The 16090-nt window shown below is 32.9% G+C and overlaps 2 protein-coding genes across 3 annotated transcripts; both read left to right on the top strand.

The window, feature by feature from the left end:
* The first annotated feature begins 1021 nt into the window (after positions 1-1021).
* LOC133705204 (large ribosomal subunit protein eL38z/eL38y-like) lies at positions 1022-2861 on the top strand. The gene is made up of 3 exons (XM_062130340.1): positions 1022-1181; positions 2100-2283; positions 2663-2861. Exons 1-3 carry the CDS (start codon positions 1179-1181, stop codon positions 2683-2685), a joined length of 210 nt encoding a protein of 69 aa, XP_061986324.1. The 5' UTR covers positions 1022-1178; the 3' UTR covers positions 2686-2861.
* Positions 2862-8011: 5150 nt separating this feature from the next.
* On the top strand, positions 8012-15153 carry LOC133705203 (phospholipase A(1) LCAT3). 2 transcript variants are annotated; one of them, XR_009844222.1, is made up of 12 exons: positions 8012-8387; positions 9642-9733; positions 10885-11012; positions 11182-11317; positions 11443-11494; positions 12130-12230; positions 12533-12712; positions 13153-13310; positions 13838-13892; positions 14157-14210; positions 14305-14527; positions 14791-14930. XR_009844222.1 is itself a non-coding variant. In XM_062130339.1 (11 exons), the coding sequence occupies exons 1-11, from the start codon at positions 8171-8173 to the stop codon at positions 14950-14952; spliced, it is 1335 nt and encodes a 444-aa protein (XP_061986323.1). In that variant the 5' UTR covers positions 8013-8170; the 3' UTR covers positions 14953-15153. The 2 variants fall into 2 exon arrangements, 1 of the variants encoding a protein (XP_061986323.1); XM_062130339.1 differs by lacking the exon at positions 14305-14527 and having other exon boundaries at positions 8013-8387; positions 14791-15153.
* The last annotated feature ends 937 nt before the right edge of the window (positions 15154-16090 follow it).

Below are 16090 nucleotides of genomic sequence, written 5' to 3'. Positions count from 1 at the left end.
CCAGTAACTTGATAAGAGCATAGCACGGATCTGTCGGATCATTCTCGGCTTTTCCTGTACACTTTACGCTGGAAGATTTCTCAATCTTGTACTTCACATCTTTGAAAAGCCACTTGACGTTGTAATTCTTGTTAATTATAAATTATGTAATATAAATAAATATAATGTTAAATAAATATAATTTTAAAATTTAAAATATTTTTAAATAGTTAAAATTAAATAAATTTTTAATTTAAAAAAATTCAATTTAAATAAAATATCAAAATATTATAAGAGTAAAATATATTAACATAAATATTTTAAATATAAAGTTAGATCAATACTATCAAAACTAATAAAATCTAAAATATGCTTTATTTTGCTCAAATTCCTATAAGGTATAAACATGAAAAAAAAACAATATGAATATAAATTATATATATTAGTGATAAATCTAATTTTAAAAAATTAATATAATTGTTAATAAAAATAGCAATAATAATTTTCAATATTATTATTAATATCATTGTTATTGAAAACAGTAATGAAAATGAGCCTTTTATGCTTGGATGATTTAATTAATTAAATTGAACAAAGTTTAATTTGATGTCTTTTCAAGAGCGGAACAGAACATGTGGAATGAAACCGAAATTTTCCAGCTGAAATTTAGTCAAAAAATCTGAAACGGGCCGAGATTTAAAATAAAATAAAAATTATTCTGTTTTTTGAATTGGTATAGAATGTTTCGGTTATTCCGGACAATACAGAATAAAATTGACAAATTTAGTTAAAGATACCAAGAAAATGACCTCAACTAATTTATTTTAAAAAATCAAGATTATAAAATAAAATATTAATTATATTTAGCGCGAAATCAATTTTTGATGGATTGTTTCCCCAAAAATGCATCAACCAATATTGTTTCAGTGTATTTAACGCTACGGGCCTCGATCCAACACCCCCGAATTCATGGGCCTATTGAGCACAAGTGATGTAGGCCCATAAAATAGCACGGTAATATCACGGAATAAATGGAAAAACAAAAAGGAGCGGGGGTACGTATGGAAATGAAAAAAAAAGATAAAACTAGGGTTTAGAAACATTTCACCCGAACACACGTCTACTGCCGCCATCTAGTGCTGCTGCTCTCTGAGGCGTCTTCAGGAGAAGTGAGAGGAAGCGGACGATAAAACGCAAAAATGGTAAATTTGTTGTGATCTTGTTTTGCTTAATGTTTGTTTCTTTGCATATAATAAGAACTGCCTGGAAAACTGTCTCTGTCCATCGTTACAGATGTGTGTAGACTATTGCTGTTTTCAGTAGCCGCTATGGTGGCATCTCCTGCATCCGGGCTCTATTTGTATTACTTTCTTCTTACAAGCAGATTAGAAGTGCACTACTAATGTTTTTGCTTTGCTGTTGCTCGTAATACGATTTTGTTTGGTTTTGTGGTGATTATGTTGTATCAGTTAGACATTGGAAAATAAAAAAAAAATAGAGCTTAATCCATATGTCAGGGACTCTAGTTTTGATGGTTAACTAAGGAAATAAGTTTCAAATTTCGCTGACTTAAATGGATGTAACCATCTTTCTCAATTGTGGCAATTGATGGAGAATGGAATCGACTGTGTTCCTATTCTAGCAACTGTGTTCGAGGATGCCTTGCAGCGCCTGGGTTTTTTTTGGTTCAGCTAGAGATATCTTTGTTGTATGCCTAATGTTATAAAAGCTGGGGTTTTTTAGTTATTTACACAGCCAGATAGATGCATTTAACCTTGGTGTTTCTTTTTTTTTTTTTGTAGTGATGAATTTTTGAAATTATAAGCAACTTAATTGACAACAAGTTACACAAGCTGATAGCTAGACGTGCTGTTATAGTGGAAATTGGGTAGCAATCCCTTTTGATGTGGAATAAATTTTGGAAAAATTGATTCGTGTGGAACCATCTAAGATCTTATTATGTTTCCTGCTCTCTTGCGGGGAAAATGCTTTTCTTGTTTCTTTTACAACTGCTGATTCGGTACATTTGGTTTGTTTATTTTCCCATGGCATGAAATTGGTGCGCTCCCTGAATTTTATGAACGCTCTAATAGGTTTTAGTCTTCCTTTGTTACTAACAGCCAAAGCAGATACATGAAATCAAGGATTTTCTTCTCACAGCAAGAAGGAAGGATGCTCGTTCTGTTAAAATCAAGAGGAGAAGAGATGTGGTGAAGTTCAAGGTTCGATGCTCCAAGTATCTTTACACACTATGTGTGTTTGATCCTGAGAAGGCTGACAAGTTGAAGCAATCTCTTCCTCCAGGTATAGGGACATTCTGTCTTTAATTGCTGTGCTGTTTATATGTTGTGTCATTTTAGAATTACTCCACTTTGTTTTGATCGAAGGCAATCCATGTCAATAACCAATCATCTTTTACATGCGTTTTGCACCTCCAATGATCTAAACTACAAACATATACTGTTCGCTAGATATCAATTTGATTCCTTTTTTATTTTAATTAATAATATCTCTCTTGCTCGTGCTCAAGATTTTTGAGATAAAATTAAGAACCCAACAATTTGTTTACTCCCTTTCCCCCTTCTATTTGAATTATTAAATCCTTGAAAAGGATTGATTGTGTAGTCTGTGTGATTTATTTTAGGTGACTGCTCACTACTTGGTTCAAACGTTCTGTTTGTAGGTTTGAGTGTTCAGGAACTGTGAAGAAACAATCGAAGTGTTTCTGGGCCATTACTGAAGTCAAGGATCTAATATTTAGTCTTGTTTTTTTTATTGTGATTTTTGAGTAATTTTGTCTTGATTTAGTGACTTATCACTGAGATCTTATCCTATTCGTGGAGAGGCCTCTTCTTATAATACAAAGTGGTGGATTGGTAGAACCGCTTCTTGGAGAAAGTTTTTCACTAGTCATGTTCAATTTTTTTCATCTATTCTCTGAGCACGGGTGATCCAAATAAATTATTCTAGAGGCAAAAGCGTCAATGTTTGTAGGCCGTCTGACTCTCGCTGCTACAATTTCGGTTGAATCTGTCGCCTCTATTTAGGTTTTCGTAAGTTTCCACGAGTGTTAACAAAGTAAAAATCCATAAATCTAAAAATTCTCATATTTTGAGCTATGTATATTCTTGACTGTAAGTGAGGTTTCGTCAAGAAATAAGTAAATAATCGACGTGAAAACAAAATGTCATAGAAAATTCCCGAGCTGTGGAAACTCCAGAGGGATAGTCTGTGTTATAAGAGAATGCTCGAAGTCTTAAGCTGCTGATTTCAAGGCTGTCCTTGAGGGATCCTAAATATCGTCGAGCTGAGCAATTTTCTTTCCCGTTCCTATATGTAGTGTGACTGTCGTCTTCAAGACGTTGCCCTAGATATTTTGCAACATTCTAACAGGTCAGATTTTTTGAACAAGAAACTGGTTTTTACTTCTTAGTAATGACGAACATCATATGATATTATTAAAAACCATGCCGATCATAGTTCCCTTCCATACAAATCAATTTCCTTGAAAAACAAATTTTTTTATTTTATGAAAATTCACAGATAATGAACGAAAAATGGTCATAGAATTATAGAAAGGTCACTGAATCCTTTAAAATCTAGATTTCTGCCTCGTCATGCATCATTAATTACAAAGATTTATCAAATGAACCTTTTTCTATCAAAGGTCTATCCATGCTACCAAAGCTCTTGTGTAAGTTGACAGAGTAACGACGTCCAAGGTCAGAGATGGATTCAAAATCTAATATTAGGTGCCCGTGTACGAAGATTTTGGGGCAAGTGTTAGCCTAAATGCATTGGAGCTGTTTCTCTGAAGTTCTTGATGTCTTCAATCACCATATTATTTTTACACAGAAGATCACCAGTTAATAATACGCATCAATGTCATTTGGGTTTACTTTGTGAAGAGATACGGAGCGAATTGTGAAAATGAAATTTCAGACTTAAATTCAGCCGAGGATTTAGATGGAAGTGAATATCCATGTCTGGAGGAAATGAGTTAGTTTTTAGCAGTTGAAATCTTTCTTCATTTACAAGGGAAATGTATGCTATGCCACTACGTTTTTAATTCTTATACTACCGAAGAAATCTGGTTACAACTAAGCCTGTAAACTTTTTTTCATGGCCACCAGGGACATTGAACAAGCCTCCTCCTCCTCCTCCTCATCGTCTTCTTCTTCCCATGAATGGAAATATGATGTCTTCCTTAATTTCAGAGGTAAAGACACCCGTAAGAATTTCACTGATCATTGTTATGCTGCTTTGCTGAGAAGAGGGATCACAGCCTTCAAAGATGACCGACAACTCCAGAGAGGAAATACTATCTCAACGCAAATCCTTCAAGCAATACAAGACTCGAGAGTTTTAGTTGACATCTTCTCGAGTAATTATGCCTCTTCAACTTGGTGTTTGGATGAGCTCGTTCAGATTTCTGAATGCTTGACGGGTCAGACACAAACTGTAGTACCAGTTTTCTACAGAGTAGATCCTTCTGAAGTCCGGAAACAAACAGGGAGGTTCCGAACTGAGCATGAAGAAGTTTCTAGGCAGAATTCGGAGAAGGTGCATAGATGGAGAACTGCAACTGACAGAAGTGGCCAATCTCTCTGGATGGCATTTGCAGGATAGGTACCTTGTTCACCTTGCTTCGTTTTCCACTTTCACAAAATTTTCCTTTGACAATCAATCATTAAAGCTGTTCTTTTACCCTAAATTAACATCGTCCCGTAGATTAAGGGAACTCTTTGTTCTTTGACTTCAGTTTTTTTCTTAACATGTGGGCTTTGAACGTATTGCACATGTTTATTTCATTTTTTCAACTGCTTTTGCCTACTTCTTCCGAATTTATTCCAAAAAAAAAAAAGGAACTGTGATATTCAATGCCTTTTTCTTCTGAATTCAAGGTATGAGGAAGATTGAATTCAAGTGTTAGATTGTAGTTCTAAGTGTTAGGGATCAAAGTGAAAATAACCTGAGACTTTGAGGACCAAAGTGTAAAAAACTGAAGGTTGAAAATGTGTCTTTCCAAACTTGTGTTTTAGAACAACTCGCTGAGGCTTCAAGAAGCTGTGTTAAAGAAACAAAAAAGAACTAGCATCCGGTTGAGGCTAGGTTGTTTTTAGTATTAAAATTGAAAAGTATTTTTTAAAAAATTTAAAATGTTTTATTTTATTTTAAATTAATATATTTTTAATATTTTCATATAATTTTGATATATTGATATAAAAAATAATTTTAAAAAAATAAAAAAATATATTATTTTAATATATTTTAAAATAAAAAACATTTTAAAAAATAACTGTTATCACACTTAAATGTAATATCTTTGTTATTTCACCAAAAAATGATGAATTTTTCTTTTCTTTTCTTATTTTGATGCAATAGTTTTAGTCTATTAATATTGGTAATTTGTTTTTAGGTAAATTACGATAGTCTGCTTGAGATATTATAAAATTACAAAAATCTCTCAAAAAATTGGATATTTGATTAAAAATAACCTTTTCCACGTCTAAGAAAATATTGCTGAAGCCATCTTCTACACCCAAAAATGCCCCTGGCTAATTGTGATTTTAAAAAAGATAGTTAGATTAAAAACTTGTAAAATTAAAGAAAGAATATAGAAAAAAGGACGTCATTTTTTTAGTACATAGATGCTATCAATTTCAATGCATTAATTTTGGCCAACTTTATTTTGCGTTTTTTTTTATATATGTTCTTTCTCTAATTTTTAAAGTTTATTAATTTAATTATTTTTTAAAATAGTGATTAAGGAATGGTTTATATATATATACAAGGAGGTTTATGTCAAATTTTTAAATGATATATAATTTCAGAATACGTAAAGTAAAGTAGTTATTGTGACTATGTTTTCAATCTATACGATGAGCTTATTCGATGTTTTTTTGGTACAATGTTTCTGTTTTATTTTATTTTCCAGTAAAAGTCTGAATATTATATTCAATTAAATTCATATATCTTTACAATAAACGAGGCTGGTTACAAATTAAAACTCAAGGATTAGAAACACCACAATTATGAAAAGATACTTGAAAATTTTAATTTTTATTTATTTATGTCTCTACTTATAAAAAAAAAACTATTAAAGCATTTATATATATATATATATATATATATATATAAATCCCTATAAATATTGAATAAAAAAAACTAGAAATATTATTCCTTTCATTCGAAAAAAAACTAAAAAACTATAATAATACAAAATTAAAAAAAATACAAATATAAATTAATTAAAAAATATATCTATTTTTTAAAAAAAAAACTTTAATATCAACATCCTTGGATTAAAATGAAATCATCCTCAAGTTTAAATTATTCATTATGAATATTTTTTTATGTATGGTTTAGCCTATCATGGATCACTAATATTTTTATAAAGATCATCTTATCATAAATAGATCTCTAACATAATGTTTTTGTACTTCATGAATCTCTAACTCACAACCGACACAAAACAACACATGTTTCATGTACATCTTTTCCCGAGGAGGGAAGAGGAAAGCTCTCATTCAAAGTCTGCCCCTCAAGTTAAATGATACACGATATTTAAAATAAGTAATTTTTTTTTTTGGGGAGAACTGCAACAATTTAAAATTTTTAAAAATCCATGCTAAAAGGCAGGAAAAAGAAAAACTAAACCAGAGAAGTAAAGTTGTGGTGTGAGTAGAATCTGGAAGGGCAAAACCATGGATTAATTGTATGAAATTAAATAATTTCACAAGCTGGATATGGATGCAGGGAACTTGAAGATGAATACTCTTAAAGGTAGAAGATCAAACGGTAAAATGTGATGTAAAGATTGTTCGGATATGAATTTGTTGACCGTGCTTATAATTAATTCAAATAAAAGAAAAAAAAAATCAAGAAATTAATATAGTTTTGTGAATTTATTTGAGAATATGGTTGTGATTATTTTTCAAAGTATTTTTTATAATGAAATATATTAAAATAATATTTTTGAAATTAGCGTAGTAAAACGATTTAAAATATAAAAAAATTAATTTTTTTTCATTAAATATTTAAAAAATGCGAGTCCACTGCGTTTTCTAAGAAATAAAATTAATAAACTGCTGTGATCAACTCCCATATCCATGTGCATGCTTCGTAGCCCATGATTGATGAGATTATAAATAGAAAGATCAGAGCAATTTATTCAAGCAAAGTGACAGTAAAGTCCGAGTCGTGACTCGTCAATCACCTTTCTTGTATAAATAAATAAAAAAAAAAATCAAGAAGAGTGAAGCTGTACAGGGAAAAAGAAAATTACTTCAAAATTCTAGGCAGGCACGATTCCGCAGCATATTCTTCTTGCTTGCTTGCTTTCTGGGTTCCCTTCTGTACATTTTCTATCCACTCTACTGATAAGTATGGTTTCTATTTTATTTTCTTTCCCCTGTTGCTGTCAGAGCCTGTGGAGCTTTCTCAAGACACGACAGGTAGGTGGTTGTGGTTCAACTACAGCCACCGAAAACGTGGGCCGCTTGTTATTTCCCGGCATTTATTTATTTGTTTATTGATATTAAATAAAAAAAATGAAAAATGTAATTGGCTTCAATAAAATGTAATATTGGATTGAAGGTAGGGAATTATTTTGGGACACCATAAAATTGATTTATTCTCGAGAATTAAAATAACAGCACATTATTTGAGTGATTATTGTTATTAAGATCAACAATTAGGAAGTGAAAAGTACAAGGATGACAAAGCCAAATGTGTCCGCAATTGTATTTAGCTCGAATATCCGTTTGATGTTTGACGACCAGGTCCAACATGTTTTTTATCCAAATTTAAAATTTTGTTTTATTTAAAATTTATTTTTTTAATAATATTAAAATTTTAATATATTTTCAAATAAAAAATATTTTAAAAATCAATCTTTTTTATATTTTCAAACACTTTAAAATATAAAACATATAGAAATAATTACTTCTTAAAATATTTTGTTTTAAAAATATATTAAAATAATATATTTTTTTATTTTTTAAAATTTAAATCTTGACCTGACCGCAATCTTATCGATTTGCACGCGCATCAAGAACAAAAATTAAAGACTGCAATAAATATTAAAGGAAAATGGACCGACGGCCACCACCAACCATCCTGACTGGCACTCTCTAGTCTCTGCCATTCTCAAACCCGAACCCGAATACATTCCCGTTTCAACCCAATCATGCTACAAGACTTCAGTTTCTGCCCATGTTTCGGAGACCGAAGCTTCGACGATACCGAACCCGATCGTGACCCGGTACTACTGATTTCCGGAATCGCAGGGTCCATTCTCCATTCAAAGAAGAAGAACGGGTCTGAGACTCGGGTTTGGGTCAGGCTTCTCTTGGCTGATTTGGAGTTCAAGAAGAAAATATGGTCTGTTTATAATCCAAAAACAGGTCTCCTCCCTTCTCTTTACGACTAAATACTTACATATGTATCGTGTTCTCTACTCATGCATGGATGCAGTTCTTGTGTTTATGCTTAGAAAGTTCTGTACTTCTTTGTTTGTTTGGTTGCTGAGAAAAGAAAGAGAGAAAGAGAAACATGAATTGGTATTTATCTAAAAGAGTTTGGTTATCAAGAAAATGTAGGAAAGACAAGAATTTTGTGTGACGTATCATTTATATTCATTCATCCACACACACACACACACACACACACACACTTGTTTGGTCGTGGGAAGAGGACAGGAAGTGGCAAAAAGGGCAGAAAACAAATTATATTTTCTTTGAAGTTTTCTTTTACTTTACTTCCTTCTTACTAGAAGGAAAAAAAATCTTCTCAGTCCCAAAGTGAAAGTATGTAACTATATCTTCTTAAAAATTGAATCGGATTCTTCTAACGAGGGGAAATTCCTTCATTACTCTTGTTATAATAATAATAATGGTTATTGTATTATTTTATTAATGATTAAAGTTTTTAGTTTTTTTCTTTAGTTTACAAGAAGTCCAAGACATGGTTTGGTAAATCAATCACAACTTTTAATTTCATCGTTGCTTGCATCGAGCTGTAATTTTGATAGAACATTCTGGAGGCCATGTTTTCAATTTGGTTAAAATATCATGATAATCAGAAGTTGTGAAGGCCTTCAAATAAAGGACGGAAGTTACCGTGCAAAATTATCTTTGTTTTTCTAGTTGATTTAAGATTTTTTTCTATTTTGATTAGTATTTCTAGTTTGATTAATATTTTACTTGTTATAAACTCTAATGATAGATAGATTCTATTAGTTAGGGAAGTTTTAATTAGAAATACTTTTCTATAAAGGATTTTAGGTTTGAAAAAACTAATTAATTTTTTTTAAAAAAAACCCTTAAATATGTATATTTTTTACCATCACTACTAAACATGAAAATTATGTTATGTTTTCAGGACCCTACAAAATCCCTGGATGTTCTTATTCAAATTTGGATCATTTATGAAATTCTTATTGACTTTCAAAAGTGGTACTGTTCCTTAGTTGATATCTGTAATAAAAATGTGGCTTTTTGAGTGCTGTGGCACTGTTAGATTATTCAATCGCTTGGTTTTTTACTCTTAAGCTACTTGGCTATGACACGATGCATTTTTGGCCCATCATGTGCACAGTAATTTGGTTCGATCATTCTTCCCCCTATATTTTCTGAAGTTCCTGTATTTGTATCTTTCAGGTTATACTGAAGTATTGGACAGTGACACTGAGATTGTAGTCCCTGATGATGATTCTGGGCTATACGCAATTGACATTTTAGATCCGTCATGGGTAAGATTAATAATTTTCTCCGTGAATTCTTGTTGTCCAGAACTTGTGTTGCAATCTTGACTAAAAACTTGCTGTACCTTGCCTGGGAAGATATATAGAGAGGAAGGGATGGGTAAGAAGAAAGGAAAGTTATGGGGAAGGGTGAGAAATAATCCTTTCCTTTCGTTTAAAGGCAAAAAAATAAAAATAAAAATATATGTGTGGGATAGATTCTTCCTTGCTTGTTTTTTGCACCCAAATAATGGAAGGATAATGGCTATGATTAATCTCTTTTCACTCAAATGATAATTCCATTTCAGTAGAATAAGTATATGCAACTATCATCATACATATACGTGATATCCCACAAAAAAGGCTTGTTTTAGCTCTGCATAATAGAATAAGTCTGCAATTGTCATCATACATATACATATCCCACAAAAAAGAAGGCATCTTTTAATTCTGTACCCTCCAACAATCAATTTGGTGGAGAAAAAGACAGGGTTGCTAAATACCCCTTCTCCTAGCAAATTAGTTATTTTTTTCTTCTTATTTAGCATTTCTGCGGATTAGTTTTTCTATATAACGATTCCCATAAAAAATTAAAAGTTACTTATTGTTTCTTGATACTATATTTTGGTGTGACTGATGAGACGTGTCTTTTTTTCCCCTACTGGTGCAATCTTAACTTTAAACTGCTACTGAACTGGCAGTACTGTTAAGTCTGCCTATATGAATTGGTGATGTGATTCATTCTGGGATTTGCCTGCTCATATGTACAATATGCTGGACTCTTCGAATTGAGGCTGGGTGTTGAGCCATTATCACAATAATGTGCTTTTAGTTTGTTCTATTGTGATACATATTAATCCTTGAGATCCTGGACTTGCCAATACAAACAATATCTATTTGATTTTCTGTTATTTCTCTATTTGATTCTTCTCGGTTATTATCTCCACGGATTAGCTTATGACTTGCTGTAATTTATTTCCTTATTCAAATACTACATTTGATGTCTAGTAATACAAATCCTGAATCATGGTATTGTGGGTTGGAGTGTCTATTTTATTTTGTCATTTTTTCTTCTAATTTATCAATATTTTCATTGTAATCCATCTATAAAACAAAATACAATTTCTGTTATATATCTGATACCCATTGTCGTTTTCCAGTTTGTGAAACTTATTCATTTGTCAGGGGTTTATCATTTTCATGACATGATTGATATGCTTGTTAAATGTGGATATAAGAAGGGAACCACATTGTTTGGATATGGTTATGATTTTCGGCAAAGCAACAGGTGAGTGTTTGTTCAACTTGTTATATTTTTGGTGAGTAAAGCTGTTTTCTTGGCCACACGATTTCCATTTAATTTCATCTATATCCAATGGTGATAATGTCTGAAACTATTTTTGCTTCCTACTTATTATGTAGTAAAATCTGAGTATTATATATTTTATTGTTGACAGAATTGAAAAATCAATGGAAGGTCTTAAAGCAAAGTTGGAAGCTGCCTATAAAGCTTCCGGGGGTAGAAAAGTTAATATAATTTCACATTCCATGGGTGGACTGCTGGTTTCTTGTTTCATTTCACTTCACAAAGATGTGCGTATATTTTCTTTGGGCTACAAGCTGAATATTATTAAATTTTTCCGAAGAATGCTGACAAAAATGATCTCTTTATTTCTTAGAAGAGGCATGACTGATTAATTTTAATCATTCATTGGCAGTTGTTTTCCGAGTTTGTGAATAAGTGGATCTGCATTGCCTGTCCTTTCCAAGGTACTCTATGTCATGTCTCTATGTTTAGCAAACATGCCTTCACTACGAGAGAATCTGTCAACCTTATGAGAGCTATTGGAATTCTAGAAATGTTGAGAAATGTTTGGAAGAACCTGCTCTTTCTATATTCAAGCATGCCACCATGATTGCTTAGACATGTCATGCTATTTAAATGAGGTAGGTGTGGAGCTGCACTTGGTCAATAGAAACATCTTGTGCTTTTATAAAATATTCCAAAATAATTCCCTACCCTATTCACGCTATGAAAAAGGATGGGAAAAATTCCCAATGATGTTGTCATTATTATTAGAACAATTGTGAAAGGAATATCATCAATTGATGGCCTCTAGAAAGGTAGTTGCGGAGGCCTCTGATTTGAAGTTTAATCGATAGCCTCGCATATGCTCTCTTCATGTGCCACCCGGCTCAGTGTATTTGTACTGATGGTTTTTCTTATATTTTAAACTAACAAGGAAGTCCTTGCAATTTCATCAAATTCTAGGAGATCTTTTTGAATTTTATCCCATGAATTTCTCAGCATTTAACAAATGATGTATTTTTCACCTACATGTCCCTCCTTTCCCATCCATTTAATGTTAAAGAAAACATGGCCAATGAACTTTTTTGCTTAACAGGTGCACCGGGATGCATCAATGACTCTCTCTTAACTGGATTGCAGTTTGTTGATGGTTTCGAGAGTTACTTTTTTGTTTCTAGGTGGACAATGCACCAACTGGTAATTTCATTCTCTTTAACACTTATCCTGATGCATAACCATTATTTGTAACAACTATCTATTCAGAAAATATCTTAAAAGCACAAAACTCTCTTTCCTATGCATGTAGTGCCTAGGGAAGTTAGAGATCTGACTATGCTGTCTATCTCTGTATAATCTATTGAAGCTGTGTGCTTTGGCATATTCAATATTTGCTTTTCCCCAGCAAAAAGTAAACAGATAGCATTGTCACTGATATACAATTTTTTTTTGTGAAAACTCCATGGTGATCTAAATGCACATGTTTTTCTTTTTGCACATAGTTGGTTGAGTGCCCGTCGATCTATGAAATGTTGCCGAATCCAGATTTTAATTGGAAAACAGAACCACAAATTCAAGTTTGGCGAAAGCAATCAAATGATGTGGAAACTCCTGCCAAATTGGAGTCCTTTGGTCCTGTTGAATGTATCACTCTATTTGAAGAAGCGTTGAAGAATAACGAGGTACTGCCATCTGATCTGAAGTTTCGGTGTCAAGATTCTTGTAGCTGGAAAATACCTGTGGATTTGTTGTCTCCCTTGAACTTTCATCTGGTATTTCTGTCTGTTTTGGTCATCAACATGCTTATGTTAGGTCATGCTATTAAAAGGTTCATAAACCATGTTATTAGCATTGATTTGACATTTTCCTTTAGTTGTCTTCGGTGTACGTTTGGTTGATGCTTTTACTTGAGACAGATAATGACTTCTTGCTAGGTAGTATGTGCTATCAAAAGGTCTGGGTATTTGATATGTAATGTGCATTTCTTATTTAATTACTATCCAAACTCATTATACTTTAATGTGCATTTCTTATTTAATCACCATCCAAACTCATTATACTTTAATGTGCATTTCTTATTAAATCACCATCCAAACTCATTATACTTCATCTTTTTTTGCAGTTAAATTATAATGGAAACACCATAGCGCTACCATTCAACCTCTCTATCCTCAAAAGGGCTGCTGGTACTCGTCAGATTCTCAATAATGTTCAATTGCCAGAAGGGGTCTCCTTCTATAACATTTATGGGGCATCATTTGACACACCTTTTGATGTCTGGTATGTAAAAAAAAATGATTTGTGGAGATTTCTGGTTCGGGAGGTTAATCATTTGGAAGAGGCTGGCACCGTGCTGTGCATTTTATACAGACACTAAAATGGTTCCTGCTTCAAAGCATGTACTTTGTAAAATATGTTTGGAATGAAACCATGACATAAATGGTCTAATTCCTTGGAAGACAGCTCTCGTTTTTCTTTAGGGAATATAGAGTGGTTTCACGTTTTGTAAGCATGCATCACCAAAATTTGCTAAACTTAGCTAAATATAACACCTTAATTTCACCAAAGGCACACTCTCTGCAGCAGTGATTTCTAAACAAACTAAAATTCAGTTGAAAAGTGAATCTGAAATCCTTTGTTAAAACGATTCAACTCTTCCAATGAATGGTAGCAAATCAGTAAACACTGTGATCATGTTGACATGTTCAGAGTCTAGATTTTGCAGAGTGTGAGATGAGATTTATTTTGATTCCTTTGAAAATATTTCGTACTTTAAAGCTGATGTGATATATCCATCTTTAATGCAGCTATGGTACAGAGACATCCCCAGTAGAGGACCTGTCTGAAGTGTGCCATTCAATGGTAAGTGATTAAGATGTCTGTCATCTTAAGTAGGAATGAATTTTGGATCCTATTCCATCTACCTAGATCTGATGGGTTATATTAGGACCAGGCACTGATATCATTCAAACCTCAGATGATAATTTTGTGCCATACACTTGAGGATTTATTAGCGATTTTCCTGTTTTTGATGGTTGTTCCTCTTATACCTCTCAAGAATTGCTGCTATAAGTCATAATGTTTGTGCTAATTTCATTTGACTGTATTAAAATTTGGTTGTTTCAGCCCCAGTATTCTTATGTAGATGGAGATGGAACTGTTCCTTCTGAATCAGCAAAGGTGCTTCTTCTAACCTTTCGTTTAATTTCTATTATGTACTTAAAAATTTTTACAAGGATGGTGATTTGATGATCTTGGGGGTGAAATTCTGCAGTCAATTGCCAAAACATTATAGCAACTGAAGTTCTCTGTTGGAGTGTGACCAAAGATGAAATAGTGGGCAGTCCTGAATAAAAGAGGGTTCATGCATCATTTTGCAGAATTTTATGTTTGTAGATGCAGTGAAGGGAGAGGTGCCATATAAAAACCATAATGTTCAATAGCTTAATGCCGCACTCATTTTTACCATGGGTTCACATGATGTCAAAATATTTAATGTTAGTTCATCTTCTCCTCTTCCCCGAATCTTTAAATATTTAGCTAGAAAAAATAGGGGAACAAGAAGTAGAAGCGGGAGTAGATTAGACGGTGAATATTTTTGCTGTATTTTAGAAAAATCAATTTTGCTACTAAGCATACCTATCTTGTTTGTGTAATCTTCTTGAGTTTTCACTACGACTGTTCAATATTCAAGCTTCAGCTTTTTCTCCAAAAAGTTTAAAATGTGTACTGAATTCTGAATAATCTTTCTGGTACACAGGCAGACGGTTTTGTGGCAGTGGAAAGAGTAGGAGTTACTGCTAATCACCGTGGACTGCTGTGTGACAAAACAACATTTCAACTTATCCAGAAATGGTTGGGAGTTGAGCAGAATGTCAGTAAGCATCCAAAGACATCCCAAGTGGCGGATGCTTCTCCATAACCTAAATGCTGTTTCTATCCATGAAATCTTTATTTCTGCTCGACATGTACCTCATTTGTGCATGTAAAAACTGGGCTGGCATGAAATGCTACGAAAAAAAAAGCAGCTCAGAATTGTTATTGTAAATATGGACATTAATAATTTTCTTTAACACCAAATAACAGTAGTAATAATAATATTCTCAAATTCATTCGTGGATTATGACATTTCGTAAAAGTATTTTTTAAATATTCCGTTCAAACCACATCTTAAGGCCGGTGGTTGAGTGTTATCAGTGCTTGAGTTGGGTTTGGTTTATTCTATACTTCCTTAGTATTGTTCTTCCACTCACATAAAAGTGGGAGGAATGTTTATGATCAGGGTCTAAATAATTATTTACTTGATTACTTGGGAGTCATTCGCTTATCGCTCTAAGCTTATATCAGTTTCTAATTATGGGCGCTGCTAATTGTAATTAAGAACTATAATAATCAATTGGACAGAATATAACATTTACATAGAGATGCTTCTATCACAAACAATAGTACGCAATTGGATACTGACTTTCATCTGCCCTAAACTGACGGGAAAATAGTGAAATTAAAGGATTATTTATCTGTGATTTTAAAACTTCTTCCAGTAAAGGGTTTGAACTTCTCTTCTTCCTTCTCTAAGGATTCCCTCTTGCCATCCTCTTTTATTAGTTTTCTTGATGCGTCACGAGCATCAGCCGCATTTGAGCTACCCATGTTTACTGTAGTTATTGCTTGATCCAGCATCTGTTGGAGCACCAGCCGGTTACTGCTCTTTTTGTACAGGAGGGCAGTCCTTAATTGGAATTGATGCCGCAGCTTTCCCATCCAACCGCCTTGCTGCACCTGTGAATGAGGTGAACTCTTGCATCACTGGCTGTTCTTGCTCTTCTTTCGATTTTGTTGGATGCTTCGAAAGGGAAAGGGGCTGTTCTCTGTCATCTTCAATGCGTAGTCTTTCAACCAATCTTTCACTTTCTTGACAATCCAGAGGAGGTGCAAAGATGATAGCTTTGCTTCAACAACATCAATGTAATATTTTTTTTGTTGTGCATTATCATGATAGTATCACCAACAGTTAGAAAAGTAAAATTCCTGAGGGTATTTTCTAAAACAAAATATTTTTT

The sequence above is a fragment of the Populus nigra genome, chromosome 10, assembly GCF_951802175.1.
Source record: "Populus nigra chromosome 10, ddPopNigr1.1, whole genome shotgun sequence".
Lineage (NCBI taxonomy): Eukaryota > Viridiplantae > Streptophyta > Magnoliopsida > Malpighiales > Salicaceae > Populus > Populus nigra.
The sequence above is the reverse complement of the archived record's forward strand: the minus strand, read 5'-3'. Positions and strand labels throughout refer to the sequence as shown.

Excerpts from the sequence above, each read along its gene's own strand:
- LOC133705204 (XM_062130340.1), top strand. Across the intron at positions 2,284-2,662 it reads GAAGCAATCTCTTCCTCCAG|GTTTGAGTGTTCAGGAACTG; the intron begins GTATAGGGACAT and ends TTCTGTTTGTAG.
- LOC133705203 (XM_062130339.1), top strand. The coding sequence starts at position 8,171 with ATGCTACAAGACTTCAGTTTCTGCCCATGTTTCGGAGACCGAAGCTTC. Across the intron at positions 9,734-10,884 it reads ACATTTTAGATCCGTCATGG|TTTGTGAAACTTATTCATTT; the intron begins GTAAGATTAATA and ends GTCGTTTTCCAG. Across the intron at positions 13,311-13,837 it reads GACACACCTTTTGATGTCTG|CTATGGTACAGAGACATCCC; the intron begins GTATGTAAAAAA and ends TCTTTAATGCAG.